The 14,915-nt window shown below is 38.0% G+C and overlaps 1 protein-coding gene across 1 annotated transcript; it reads left to right on the forward strand.

Annotated features, from left to right (window-relative positions):
- Positions 1 to 1,064: 1,064 nt before the first annotated feature.
- On the forward strand, positions 1,065 to 11,000 carry yod1 (YOD1 deubiquitinase). The gene is made up of 3 exons (XM_041783285.1): positions 1,065 to 1,121; positions 4,026 to 4,238; positions 6,346 to 11,000. Exons 2-3 carry the CDS (start codon positions 4,031 to 4,033, stop codon positions 7,041 to 7,043), a joined length of 906 nt encoding a protein of 301 aa, XP_041639219.1. The 5' UTR covers positions 1,065 to 1,121; positions 4,026 to 4,030; the 3' UTR covers positions 7,044 to 11,000.
- The last annotated feature ends 3,915 nt before the right edge of the window (positions 11,001 to 14,915 follow it).

Below are 14,915 nucleotides of genomic sequence, written 5' to 3' on the forward strand. Positions count from 1 at the left end.
ACTCCATCTGTGGTCAAGAGGAAGAGGAAGTTCTTTGTTCTGATGAGAGCAAAATTGGGTTTTTTGGCCCTCAGACAAGACACATCAAACACCGCACATCACCGTAAACACATCAATCCTCACTGTGATGCATGGTGGTGGCAGCATCATGCTGTTGGGATGCTTCTCAGCAGCTGGCCCTGGAAGGCTTGTAAAAGTTGAAGGTAAAATGACTAGGAAAATTCTTGAGGACAATCTTATTCAGTCTGCAATAGAAATACAGCTTGGGAGAAGAGTTATTTTCCAGCAAGACAATGACCCAAAGAATAGAGAAAAGGCTACACAGTAATGGTTTAAAGGCAACAAAGTGAATGTTCTGAAGTGGTCGACTCAAAGCCCAGGCTTCAGTCCAATAGAGACTTTGTGGCTGGACTTGAAAAGGGTTGAAAAAATATTGCCCACGATTGAGTTATAAATTCAACAAAAGGGTAACACATCCGAGGGCGTGACTGCTTTTTATAGGCACTATATAAAAGGCTATTGCAGGCTATACCAAAGAGAAAGTTTGGTGAAGAAGAAGTGAGGTTTGGTGGTGATGGCTCTACATGAATGCTTAGGGGAAGTGGCAGCTTAGCAGACAAAATGCTCATTTTCTATATCTTAGTCTTTAAAAAATGCGAATTAAATCAGAAATGTGTGATTAATTACAAAAGAAAATTATTGTTCCTTTACGAATAATGTAAAACAAAAATGTTAAAATGTGTACCAAAATTCCGTAATTTCTCTATAAAGCAAAACTGAAGAAACCGCAAATCCCATAAAAACAAAAATACTGGCGCAACGACTTTGAGATGAGGGATTTTGATTCTTAAAAGTTCTATCCTCGCCCCATTTTGAAGCTTCAAGAGGTTTTGCGATCGATGCAGCTTTTAAACAATACAGAGGTCACGCTGCTGAAAGAATGTATCGTTTCTGCATGCATTTTCTTCTGACTGTAACAGGTAAGTTTCAGTTCAACTATTCACACAGTTACGGTACACGTTGATGTAGCGTCATGACGTAATTCGGACGTAACGAGACGTCCACACATCAGTCACTCACTGCTTGTTTATTGTTTGAGGCAGGGCTGCAGCCAACAGCGGGTAAGAAAACGACAAAACTTACTTCCATGTGAAGTCACTCATGAAGGATACGCATGTAGCGCATGACGGTTGACTCTAAATCGAATTTATCAAAGTTCACGCGGACAGGAAACGCTTTCAAAAAGTCCTCGACAAGTTAACTGTCAGGCTAGCATGCTAACGCTAGCAGATGAGACACGATAAGCAACGTCAACGTTTGTTATCAGTCCAGGCTGAGTGTGTTTCATTTCTACATTTTCAGGATAAAACGTGCTCAAGATAAAGCTGAATATTGATTTAAATGAGAAATGGCAGCACACACTGTTGATTTTGTCATGAATTGGCATTGAGTTACAAGCCTAGCCAACTATCTGTGTTTTCTGTAGAGTGAAGTCAACGTTAACAGGCAGAACAAAGAGCAGATAACAAAGCAGTGTCGCTGTCATTATCCTCTGCTGCTGCTGTTGCTGGTCATCAGCACTTTAATTGTCACACCAGCTGTATAGAGATAACAGTATGAAATTGTAATCATCTTTCATTGTAGATTACCCAACAGCCTGGTTCTTGCTGTGTTAGCTAATAAATAAAACAAGCTCATGTTAATTAACCAGGCTCCGAGCTTGTTAGAGATAAGGTTGTTCAGTACTTTTAAATGTCATCTTTTTGAATGAGAGGTTGCTGTCATTTTGATGTTGGATATCATCTTAAAGTAAAGCTTTAAGAAGTTATTTTATAAGGTGCTTAAATCCACCAGAAGAAGATGCAGGCAAACACTGTCGATTGCACAAAATACGTTTGCAACATTTGGGTGTCAAAATATTTAAAAACTAATTAATAACCCAGTATCTGGGGTGCCTAGGACTTCTGATTTTGTTGCCAGGTATCATTGTTTTTTGATTTTATTAGCAGTGTACTAGACACATGGTAAAAAGATTACACGTTGGGATGCACAATATTATTAGAATGATGTCTGTACAGGCAGTTATGTGCATAACATGTTAAAAATCAGTATTGGGGGGTAGAGATAATTTATTTTTTTAGTAAACATTTTTGTTTTTTTATGCCTTTATTACTTAGAAGGACAGTGGATAGTATCAGAAATAGGGATGAGAGAGTGGGGGAGGGAAATGTGGGGAAGGAGCCACAGATTGGACGCTGGCCGTACACATTCATGGGGCATGGCCTAACCACTAGACCATCTGTGCTTCCAGATTTATTTTTTTCTGATATTTGTAACTGATTTATTGCCAATAACTGCTTTAAATTGGCCAGATGTTCCTGTATGTTTGTGGAGTTTTAGACTTTCTTAAGCTGCAGTCTTTCTCTTTTTCTCCATTTCTTTTTTCACCTCTTTTGCTCACATTGAGATGAGCGAGGGCAAAGGAAAGAAGAAGATGACAATCTATCAGGAGTGTCAGACAGAAAGGTTTTCTTTATTTTATTTCACTTTCCTCACTCAACAGAGCTCACCAAGAGGAGATTGCAGCGCCAAATATCCATGTCCATGTTTGAAATGTTATGCTGTGACTCGTGTCAACATTGAGACAAAATTGTTCAGCTCAAAGCTGTCAAAGGTCTGTCAATGCAAATGCTACAGGTTTGTCTGTACTCACAATAAAAGCACTAAATGTTATACTATTTACAAGGGAGCCTGAAATTCTGCTTTCAGGACATGGTGTACTTTAAATCAGTCCTAAGGACTGAAGCAATATGTCTTTACATTTATATAATAGTATTGTAAAAATAATGCAGAAAGTGGATTTGGAAATATCAACATATCAGATGTAAGAAAATATCCAGTATTGTGCATCCCTAGTTAATTTACAAGCAGAAAATACTTAAGTAAAGCGTTGAACCCACGTGTAGACATTCTCCTTTGGAAAATTACAGAAATAATTTGTCAATTATTAAAATATTTTTGGGTGTGCAGATGGCTTAGTGGTTTAAGGTGCTTCCCATGTACGCAGGCGGCCCATGTTCGAATCCAGCCTGTAGCCCTTTGCCGCACATCTTCCCCTGCTCTCTTTCCCATTTCTGACTCTATCCACTGTCCTCCTCTATCCGATAAAGGCACAAAATGCCCCAAAATAAATCTTTTTAAAAACTGTAATTATTAATTTCCATCAAATGGGGATTTGAATCAAACATTGTCTGTGATGGAGGCTGGACTAAAAAACACTGATTTACATCCATTAAACCTTCTTCAGTGTTGTAGGTTATTGACTCTTAACTGACTTTTCCTATCAGTATTATTCCTTGACAGGGCTCAAAAAGTGCAAAAGGAGAGGGAGAAATTACCAATGAAAAATGTTTAATTCATATTTTCTTATGGTTTAGATGTTATGTTTATTGGAACAAGAGCCTGTAAAATGTTTAACATGCTCCTGAATTTAAACAAAATACAGAAATCATAAACTGTAAATGAACGGCTCAGCAAACAAACTGGTGGCAGCAAAGCACAACTTTCTGTGAAGTTATTTGTTTGTAAATGGGGTGAAATTGATTTCTGGGGCAACAAATGGATTTGTCTGTGGCTGATTGATTGAAGGCTGTTTCTTAGACATTTGACATGGATATCAGTATCTTACCAAATCTACCTGTGTAAGCTGACAAAGCGGCAACAAGCAAGCTGCAGGACAGCACTGAAGAAAACTTAAATATTCTAAAATGCATTTTGAATTGTTTAATGTACAGTTTGAAAAGTTAGAAAGTAAATGTAGTGAATGTGACGTGCTATATTCCGGCATTGCTTTTACAGTCATCAGAACATTATTTTATTTCTTATTCTTTAATAGTTCAAATGACCAGATGCTGATGTCTTAATCAAAACAATTTCTTAAACAATTTCCTCACAAGGATTTCCATGGTTGATTAGAAAAGTTTATACCAAATATGTTATTGATATTTTGTCACATGTTCTCACAGGCAGGATGTTGCGGCTTCGCTGTAAGACCAAAAACGGGAGCCACATCATGCAGGGCTTGACTCATCAGTCCTGTGTCCAGGAGCTGAAGAATAAGGTGGAGGAGCTGACAGGTATCCCATGTGATGTGCAGAAAATCATGGTTGGTTATCCACCATCAAGCCTTGATCTTCGTAACGGAGATGCTCACCTCAAGGACTACCCCATCAAATCAGGTTTGTTTAAAACAGTCTTTGTATGTAAATGATAGCTGTACACTTGAGATGAATCAGGGCAGATGTGAGCCGGATTTAGGGCTGTGTGTGTAATCATAGTTTAATCTTTATTGCTATGTGAGTATTAACAATAACTAAGGACATCTCAATACCAAGAACATATCAAATGAGAACGTTATTACCTGTAAACCAGTAATTCTTTCTTATTCCACATGTATTTGACCACTGATGGAGGCCTGAGTATAATGACTATGCTTTCACACCTTTTGGATGATGTCAGATAGACATCAGCTAGCTATCAGTCACTATCAGATTGTTTTCAGGGTCTACATAGAAATGTAGAATCTGGACGTGTGTTTTAAGAATGGTAAGGGGTCTGGTTTCCTTAAGTAGTGCACTAATAATGAGAGCTGCATTGGCCACTTGTGTATCAGGAAGCTTCAGTGCATGTGGGAAAAACATTGTATGTGGACAAAGCACTAACAAAATTACCAGCTCCCATCAGTGGTTATCTAACTAAAATTTCTTTGTCTCTCTAAAGAGATATCCAGAAAAAGGTAGAGATAACAATCCATTATACATCAAACATTTCAGCTTGATCTATAAATCTGTTTGATGCTGCTTTGTTAAAACAAGTCATGGTTTAGACTTCCTGTCAACTTAAAAGCATCAGAAATGATTGATTTGTCTCTAGTCAGGAAAGAGGGATTTAAAAATGAGTGTTCTTCTCCCCTTGATGCCTCTCCTGACAAAGATAGATTTTTTTTTACTGTTGCAAATCAATTTCATTATGTTATTTCATCAAATGCACTCCCTGTTTATTGCAAGTAAATTACAAAAAATCTCTTTCCTCTCTGGGCTCATACCACTGGAATGAGGTGGGCAAAGCTGCTTTATTACTTGTTGTCTGCTGTTGCACCACTCTGGGATGTTATGGAGCAAGAAACATTAGTAGTTACAGTAGCTATAAAGGCCAATACACCCATGTTAAAATGCTATGTTTATGTGGTGTAAAAAACAATGCCAAAACTTATCATTACATAATCTCTTTCCCTTTATGTAACCTGTAACACTCATAATCCAATTGAAAAACAACCAAATCTTTTAGAAGGAATTTAAAAAATGGGGAAAAATGGTTTCATAAATATGTACACCCCTAGATTAATACTTCATCAAAGCACCTTTTTATTTTCATTACAGCGTTTGGTCTTTTAGGATAGGAGTCTGTCCGTGTAACCAATCTCTGTTTGGCATTATTTGCCTGCTCTTACTTACAAAAGCACTCCAAATTTGTCAGATTACAAGGGCATTTCCTGTCCACAGCCCTCCTAAGGTCTTCCCACAGGTTGTCAGCAGGATTCAGGTCAGAGCTCTGAACCCTTTGTATTTTTTATCAAATTTTATATGCTTTTAGGTGACATTGAAGGTAGAAAAAGCTCCATTGTATATCTTAACGTCATTTCTTAACACCATAAAATGTGGCATTTTAACACCAGGGTATACTCTTTTTACAGTCACTGTCCAATGAATTAAAGTGAAATTATTCATTTCAAGAGACTTTTATCATCTAAAAGTTTTGAGATTGCCACTAGATTAATTGGCACAAATTTAGGGGTGACAAAACCATTTTGTATTCAGGAGAAACCTGCTATGTTGAGCGATTATTTTGCAGATCCCATATTTCTCTCACATTCTGCAGATCTAGGCTGTTTCTTTGAATTAAAGTTACATAACTTAATTTCGAAAGCCAGCAGTTCTTAACCTTTTTAAATTAATAAATCGATGACCAGTATTTTTCAGTAAAGTACTCTTTAAAGAGAAGAAATATTTTTTTGGAACGCAGCCGTACTGCAAGTCTAGTTTAAACAAATCCTTTTAACTGAAAACCTCTTTGAGTGTGAAAGGGTGTTTTCCTTATTGATGGTACTTAGTCTTTTGATTTTTGTGTTTATTTTCCCATCCTCCTCGTTTACAGCTGCTCTGCTACATTACAACCCAGCAGAAACAAAGATTAGATCAGGGTAGATTTCTTCCCTCTGTGTCCGTTCTCACTAAAACTCTGCCCATGCTGAAGTGTGTTGTTTGACAGATGTGTCATCCTCTACAGGAGACACGCTCATTGTTGAGGAAGAAAAGAACAAACCAAAGCCTCAGGATCATCCTACTGTGACTAAAGCCCCACGCCTGGAAGCCTCTCCTGTCCTGGCACGCCGGGTAGTCCCAGCTGACAACTCCTGCCTCTTCACCAGTGTGTATTATGTGGTGGAAGGTGGTGTGTATGAACCTTCATGTGCCCCTGAGATGCGAGGCCTCATTGCCCAGATCGTCTCCAGTGACCCCATGGCGTACTCTGAGGCGGTGCTGGGAAAGACAAACGAGGAATACTGCTCATGGATACGCCGTGATGACACCTGGGGAGGAGCCATCGAGGTGTCAATCCTCTCTAAGTTTTACCAGTGTGAGATCTGCGTGGTGGACACTCAGACAGTACGAGTGGATCGATTTGGGGAGGATGCCGGCTACCATAAACGCGTGCTTCTCATCTATGACGGCATCCACTATGACCCTCTGCAGAAAGAAACGCCCGGCTCAGACGTCCCGCCCCAGACAATCTTCTCCACAACAGATGATGTAATCCTAGCGCAGGCACTGGAGCTGGCAGACGAGGCTCGCCGCAAACGACAGTTCACGGACGTTAACCGCTTTGCGCTACGCTGCATGGTGTGCCAGACGGGCCTGGTCGGACAGAAAGAAGCCCGTGAGCATGCCAAGGAGACAGGCCACACCAACTTTGGCGAAGTGTGAACGTTGTTTGTCCCTAATCCTTTCACAAATAAAACCACCACCAACCCTGCGCCCCACATGTGGCTACTCTGTTGGTCTTTCTGTCAATCTGCTTGTGTGATCCTCTACCTCACATTGTCCAGCGACATCTACGGAGATTCTGCAGACACTGCTGTGTTCAGCCTTTAGCCGGTTCAGTATTACTACTACTTAAACTGCTGTCAGTTCTTAAAGTCGGAAACACTACTGCAGAGCTCAGATGTCATGAAACCATCACTTCAGTCTGTCAGGGATGGTTTGAAAATGTTAAACAGGGTCAAGAAGTATGTAAATAATTCTTTGGGATTGTTTTATCTGTGTAATCAAACTCATCTAAACTTCATGAACCAATGACTGGTTGTTCAAGTTCCTTGCAACATGAAACTCTTGTATCAGGCTACATATCAAAGCATTGGGGTGCCAGTTAACCTGTTAAAGTAAGAGACAGTTTTGCTTTATACCTCCAGAACTTTCTTTATTTATAAAGAGATCTCTGAGATGTATTAGGTAGACAAAAAAAAACCCACAGGATGATTATTACACTCAGTTTGTCACCATAAAAGCTATTGCTGTTGCTTCAGCCCCCTGTATTCATAGATGGCCTTTTTTGTGCTGGCAGCACCTTCAACCTCAGCAGGGCATTAAACACCAACGCTTTTTTTTTTACAAGGTTGGAAACTTCATCTCTGCCTCTCTCAGGAGTAACCAAACTGGTTTAAAAAGCTCTGCACTTAACATAACAATAAGGGATGCAAAATATTGACATGATATGAATATCGGCAGATATGAGCTTGTTAATCAGTAATGGCAGTTATGAACATTTCTGCAGATTTATACTAGGAATGCTGAAATATGGCAAAAATCTAATCACAATGATTTTGATTGGTAATAAGTGTTTTATTGACTGAAGTTTGTTTTTGCAATCATCCTTTAACTTAAAATTGTATTTAAAGGACTGAAGTTTTAGCTCTGAACTGCATTTATATATATCAGTGTCAGCTGGAAGGAATTTCTAAATATGTTTCATGCATCCCTAATAACAAAGTAAAGGGACCATGTCCTGGCTAGGAATGCACCAATATATCATTTTAACATCAGTGTTGGCCAATTGGCCCTTTTTACAAACATTGACCAAATAATATGGGTGTGGACAGATATCAGTGTTGTGTTGTATCAATTCAAGGCTTGCATTTAGCACACCTAGTGACTGATTTAGAAAAAAAGTGACTGGTTATTGGGCCCAAGATGTGGCCTGGTGCAGAAACTGATCTGTTTTCATGGTCAAACACAAAAAAGGTTGGTATTGTGGGGCAGTTTTACCAAAAGAAGTAAGGAAAAAACATCTGCTATCAGCTAAATTTTTATCAACTATGGTACTGCCCTGATTGGTACATCTTCAGTGCTAGTATCGGAGGCAACTGTAGACCTGGAAGTTGTTAACCTAAAAAGACAAGTCAGATTAGCCATTGTTGTTTACAAAGCTGCTATCATAAGGCCCACCCCCTCTTGATTTTGATTGGCTAGTGAGAGGACAGCAATGAGCATTTAGGGTCAACCAGTATTGTTTTTTTTAGGGATGATATCAATACCAATTATTAGTATTTCACGAGACCGATAACTGGCATTTTGAATTGGCATGCCTTTGTTATGATAAACAGAATGCACTTGATGTGACAAAACTAAAAATGCATTTTTAAAATGAAGAAAAATAAACAATTTTAGCACTGGCTTTGTCAACACAAGAAACAGCGCAAAAACAGAAAGTGATGCCAAATAGACCCTTTGTCAGTGCCACCCAGGCCTTAGTGCTGATCGGCTGGTAGTTGTGTGATATCACGCCAGTCAGATAGTGTCGTGGTCAGGACCACCTTGCAGTGGATCCAAAGTAGCACACCTTTGATTTGATCAAATATTGGTTAAAAATGCAGAATCCAATGATTAGCTAAATGCTTATTATTGGCATAACTTATCATCCAGGCTGATAATCGGTTGGCCTGGCATAATGCTATTCTGAATGTTAAACTTTTTTCACTTGGTAGTGTTGTGAGCGTAGCAGTTAGAAAGAGCTGACACAGAGGGTGTTTTTGCATCCAGGATGCTCATGAGCACTAGATATGCACAACAACATTGGTTCTGTTTTAATAGTGGGTGCTACCAGCACAGAAGGAGGGCTGTTCATTGACACAGGCCTGTAATCTGTTTATGTTGAGGCAGAAAAAAAACAGTACATATTACAGACAATTCAAAATAAGTTTTGGGGGAAAATTCAAATGGTTCTGAAATAATCAATGCACATCTGTGCCTGATCAGCGTCATATTTGATATAAGCTATCTAGCTCTGAAAACAATTTAAAACAACCACTAAGAATTATTTGCAGGGTGAGGTGATCCTATTCACTGTTGTCTTAAACGCAACACACAAAGTTTGACTGTTACTCATTTTGTTGGTTATGTAGCATGTTTTTTTTTTACATTTCCGTTATTTGACAGGGGTTTGACAGAAGCTCTTCCAACATTCAGTCTGATCGTTTATTTACCTTTAGATGTCTGATGTTTGGCACAGTTGTGCTGTGTTAAAGCTATGCTGGACTCGTCTATAAAGCTCCTGTGAGGAATTTGAAACAGGCTGACTTTCTCATTGTGATCTACAGAAGGAAGTTAGACCTTCAATAACAAGATGACTGTTTTTATATGGTAGTGGTCAGCAACCAAGGCCACAGGGTAGCTGTCAGAGGGAATAACAGAAAATATTTTTACTAATTCAATGGCAAAGATTCTGGATAAACCATACATTTTCCTAACAGGAGCTTTAAATAAATGTGCTTATGTGACATCTGTGAATTTACTGAGCAGTGGCCACTGATTAAGGTTATATTTCTGATGTTACAAATTGTGATCCAGATTGATCCTAGTTACTTATTTTATCCTTCTTTTTGTTTTTGATAATATTGCTTCAGTGAAATGATTTAAAGTGAAACAGAAAATATGTAAAAAAAAAAAAAAAAATTAATAATGGTGCTGAGGACAGCATTTTACAAAATCAGTAGCTGTTTGTGTTCATTATGAAACAAAAGGCTTTCAGGAGTGCAGTTCTCATTCTGGTGTGTACTTTTTCTTGATCATACTCAGAACAAATGCTGTTTACTTATGTGGCTAAATATTTCTAAAGAGTGTGATTAGAGGCGTATTTCAGCAAAAATTATGGTAAGATGATGTGATGAGGAAGAATTTACATTTCAGCTACTCTCCATGCTCTTTTGTTTTTCTAATCAGTATTAACCTTTGACCCTTTCAATTGCTTATCAGTCGAGGAGTAAATCTACACAGGGTGTCTGATCAATACAGAGGCAGAAGGTCAATTTTGGTTCAATTTACTGCATGTTGTCTTTTAACACTGTATGTGTCGCACAATTGGAGCATGTTCTCACATTTTCAGACTGACTTTCTTTGCTATTTCTTTGAAAACTCTGGAGAATGAGGCATGCACTTATGTTAAACCACAGCTAAAAAAAGATTTCTTGGCATCATGTTTTACGTGCTAGTATTTTTTACTTACCATATCTTCATCTGCCATATTGGTACCGAGTTTTTGCCAAATTTATGAATTAGAGGGCTTGATTGTGGTTTTCTTTGAGTTTTACGACCTTGGATGAGACTCAAAGATGGTGTTGGGATGCTTTATTTGTTCGAGTGTGAATTATTCTAATTTTTTCCTCATTTGTTACTTAAGCTTGTTTCTTTTTTAAAAACAGTGATTATGGATTAACAGCTTGCATAAAAGTGAAACTATGAAATGGTGTTGTTGTATTTTGTATCTACCAAGTTCTCATGGCTCTTTAAGGACAATAACAATGAATGTTGCACACAAAGCACTACAGGATAACTGGATTTACTTGAGTTTTTCAGTGTTGTGTCACAAATAAAGGTTATAGACAAAGACTGCCTGTGTGACTCCTTGTATATCACCTTTCTGCCCCAGCTCAGAACATCAGCACATTGTCGTGACCATGTCTGCATGCCTAAAGACATTGATTACAGCAGTGTAATTAGCTGATCAGTTTTTTTTGCAGCTGAACAGGTGTACCTAATTAAGTGGCCGATAAGTGCAGATTGGCAGTCCCAGACTAGTGGAAATAAACCCCTGTAGCTTAAACAACACTGATCTGTGCCATCGCAGAGGGATTAAACTACCTACATGTTATTTTAAGAATCGTCTGCCTCACTTAATAGGATCTAAGGTTTGTTCAATGTTTGACCAACTGTAGCAGCCAACACTGCCAAATACAAGGAGGCCAATAGTGCATATAACATATTCAAGTTAAATAAAGCGTACTTAATAGTTAATGCCTTTAATAATGGCAGGACTTCAGTGTAAGTATAACTGGATCACAGGAAATCTTCATTGTGCTGGGATATTTTGGTGTGCTGACATGGCAAACTCTTCGTATAAAAGCACTGAGTCTTTTATATTATCAATCCTTAAATTATCAGTCACCTTTGTTGGATTTTTCAATTTATAATCTCATGTTGTTTGCTGAAAGCATGCTGATTATTTATGCCTGTAAATAGAACAATAATAATAATACATTTTATTTATAAGCACCTTTCTCAACACTCAAGGTCACTTTACAGTTAAAAACAAGTACAATAAAACAACAGATAAAAGCTAACACAGAGTAAAATGGGACAAAGTAATTACAAAGAGTTTAGAGTCTAGATTTGAAGAGAGGGAGAGAGTCAATATTCCAGATGTCTGGTGGGAGTGAGTTCCAGAGTTATTAGAATAGAGTGATTTAGTTAAATCCTGTGTTCTCTCATGCAGTGGTTCCCAAATACTGTGCTGTGGGAAATTTGTGCAACCATGCTGTGGTACTACAGTCACAACAACTAAGGTTACTGTTTAATGCTTTCAAAAGGATATTTTACATGCACATGGATATGGCATGCCTTGAGATTTTGGCTTCATCTTTGGAATGCTTTGGGCATAATAAAAGAGTTTGAAAACTACTCCTCTAATGAGTATTTGGATTTTGGACAACTAATGTGGCAAAACAAGCATTTGAATGTCTAAATTCTTTATATGGAATTAAATTTTTGCCTAAATTCTTAGTAAGCAATAAGAAACTGGTTGAGCAAACAAGAATCTATTCTGTAATCAGTTTCATTCTACGCCCTCTTACAAACTCTCCCTCTGTGTGCTGGCAGACCGCAGTGCACCCATTATGTCCCCGCTCAGCTTTCCCTGTGGGCTCACTCAATTTAAGCACAGCCTTACAAAGGTGCCACAAAGTCAACCAATCAGAGAGCTTAGGGGAGGATGTTGAACTCTGATTGGCTGCTTTGGCTCCAATTAGATTGCAGCACCCCAGTGTTTATGTTTAAGCATTGAAGAAGAACAAGGACTTTTTTTTTTTTTTTTTTTTTTGTAATGTAACTATTACAGTCTTGGATGCCAACTACAGCAGATCTCCTGAGTAAGACCAAAGGGAAAACTACTTACATGTAACTGTGGTGAAACATTTTGGTCTTGCTCAGAAGATCTGGGGTGCATCTGAAAAGTCAAAAAAAAAAAAAAAAAAAAAAGACTCCCTAAGTCCTTTCTTATCCACTTTTCCTTAAATCTGTTGAAATATGTCACAGGTTCAAGGAAAGGTAGGAGTAAGAGGATAGGAAAGGAGAACAGCAGTGATAAGGGAATCTGACTGCTGTTACCTTAAGACTTTGAAATAAAACTTCACATGACACAAAGAATTGTGGGCTGTCTTTTCATCTCTCCTTTTGTAAAGGACGGTCCAGTGTTTCCTATGCTTAATGCGATAATAAAGGAAGTAATGGAGCTCCTTTCCTTATTATTTGAAGAATGACAACAGCCCTTATCATGGCCAAAGCTCAAATACTTCCGGGTCAGTTCACTCAGTTAGGAACCTTCCCAAGCAGAATGGACTATTGGAACAGAGAGACAGTTTGAGGGGGCGCGCCGCAGGCTGCCAGCGCACAGAGGAAGAGTTTGTGAAAGGGCGTAGAATGAAACTGAGCACAGAATAGATTCTTGTTTGCTCAACCTGAAGTTTTTCTTTGCTCAAGTTTAATTTTTCCTCAAAATATGATTAGTGTGCATGCACAATATATTTTTCTGCAGCAAAGTTTCCCTTTGCTCCTCATAATTCAGACACAAATAGAACTCCATAGAGTGGAGTTTTAAAAATACCAGGGCCTTTTTTCATTCCAGTTTGATACTGATTGCCATAATGTCTTACTGTTAACTGTTTTGCTCAATATAGGTTGCTGAACTATATGTTAATGTCAGTACCCTCATATCAACAGAGTTTCTTCAGCCAAATTTCAAACATCTATTGGGTCATTCTTTCATTGGTCAGTGAGAGACAGCTACCCTGACAGAAATGGTCTATTCTAGTATGTGATCTTCAGTAGTGATCGGTTTGCCTTTGTAAGATTTGCAGACCAGATTGGGACTGGGTGAAAGATTACATCATAAGTGTTTTATAATTTTATCGAGAGCAGATAACCTTAATCACATTGATAATTGAGCTCTAAATAATTTAACTTTACAGAATCTGAAGGCAAGGGTTGAAAAAACACCAGCAGTAGTTGCATAATGCCATGTCTGAGATGTTATTTTTCACAATAAAACATTGGACGGTTGCTCTTTTATTGCTGCTATCAAACTGGAACTGCAACTGCGTCACTGAATCACAATAAAGTTTTCACACAACAGTTAAATTTATACCTTCAGCCAACGAATCCGTTATGTTGGATCTATATGCCAAGTCACTGTAGTGGCGGTTGCTTCTGTATAGATGTGTGTCTTTGATACTGATAAACTTGTAATGCATAATTTCATAGCATTATATCTAAAAGAGATAACATTCCAATGCATTATCAGTGGTGTTTCAAATGTCCTTTCACTGGAAACTGTCTACAGGGTTAATGACTAACTGCTTTAACTCGGTGTTTGGGGGTTTTGGTGAGGCGAACCAAAGTCAGACTACAAACTCAGCAATGCAAGGCCTATATGTAATACTTAACACTCTGGAGAGGGGAAATTTGTTGACCAAAAAAGCAGATTTAAAGTTGAAAAATTGTTCGATTCTATCATGTGGAGTATTTTTCAGATCCCTGCAGGTCACAGCAGCTGCTTTTGTTACTTGCATGTGATCAAGCAGACAGTGTGACATCAAAACATGATAAATGTTAGAGTCAGAGTTTAAACTTTATAAGATTCACATGCTGACCTGCTTACTGTTGCATTTATTTTCATGTTGACCGGGTGACTGAGGCTTTAAAATTTTACAGGGATGGGTTGAGATTTAGATTTGCTTACTTGCCATTAAAACCTTTTGTATGGTGGAATGAATTTATAGGGCTCAGGATTTTTAATTCCAAGTGATATTTGGAGAACAAAATCCAATTATTTCTTGTTTACAATGAAGGGAATGTGTCCATGTGATACTTCATTTAAAATTTAGGTTTTGGACTGTTTGGTACAGCAAAACCTACATTTGAAAATGGATAATTTAGGGAAACTTTTGCACCATAACATTGATTAACAAATATATATGTTTGTATCTTAATTGGGGCTGTCAAAAAATTGCAATTTTTAATCAGTGAGCTTCAGAGTTTCTTTGGGTAATCAAGATTCCATATTTTTCCATTCTAAAACTCTTAAATTTAATTTCATTTTGCATTTAGAACAGTTTTTATGTGTCATATTGTACATTTCTACCATCTTAAACTAAGGGCTATTGATTTCCTGTTTGAATACAGACCTTTTATAGGTAGACTGAAGATTTTACATGAACTTAACCACAGAAAAAGGGACTTGTTATGGATTGA

Source organism: Cheilinus undulatus, linkage group 3 (genome assembly GCF_018320785.1).
Source record: "Cheilinus undulatus linkage group 3, ASM1832078v1, whole genome shotgun sequence".
Classification (NCBI taxonomy): domain Eukaryota; kingdom Metazoa; phylum Chordata; class Actinopteri; order Labriformes; family Labridae; genus Cheilinus; species Cheilinus undulatus.

Bases quoted from the DNA above. Each gene is read 5' to 3' on its own strand.
- yod1 (XM_041783285.1), top strand. From the start codon at position 4,031: ATGTTGCGGCTTCGCTGTAAGACCAAAAACGGGAGCCACATCATGCAG. The intron at 4,239-6,345 runs GTTTGTTTAAAA...CATCCTCTACAG, and splicing joins GGACTACCCCATCAAATCAG to GAGACACGCTCATTGTTGAG.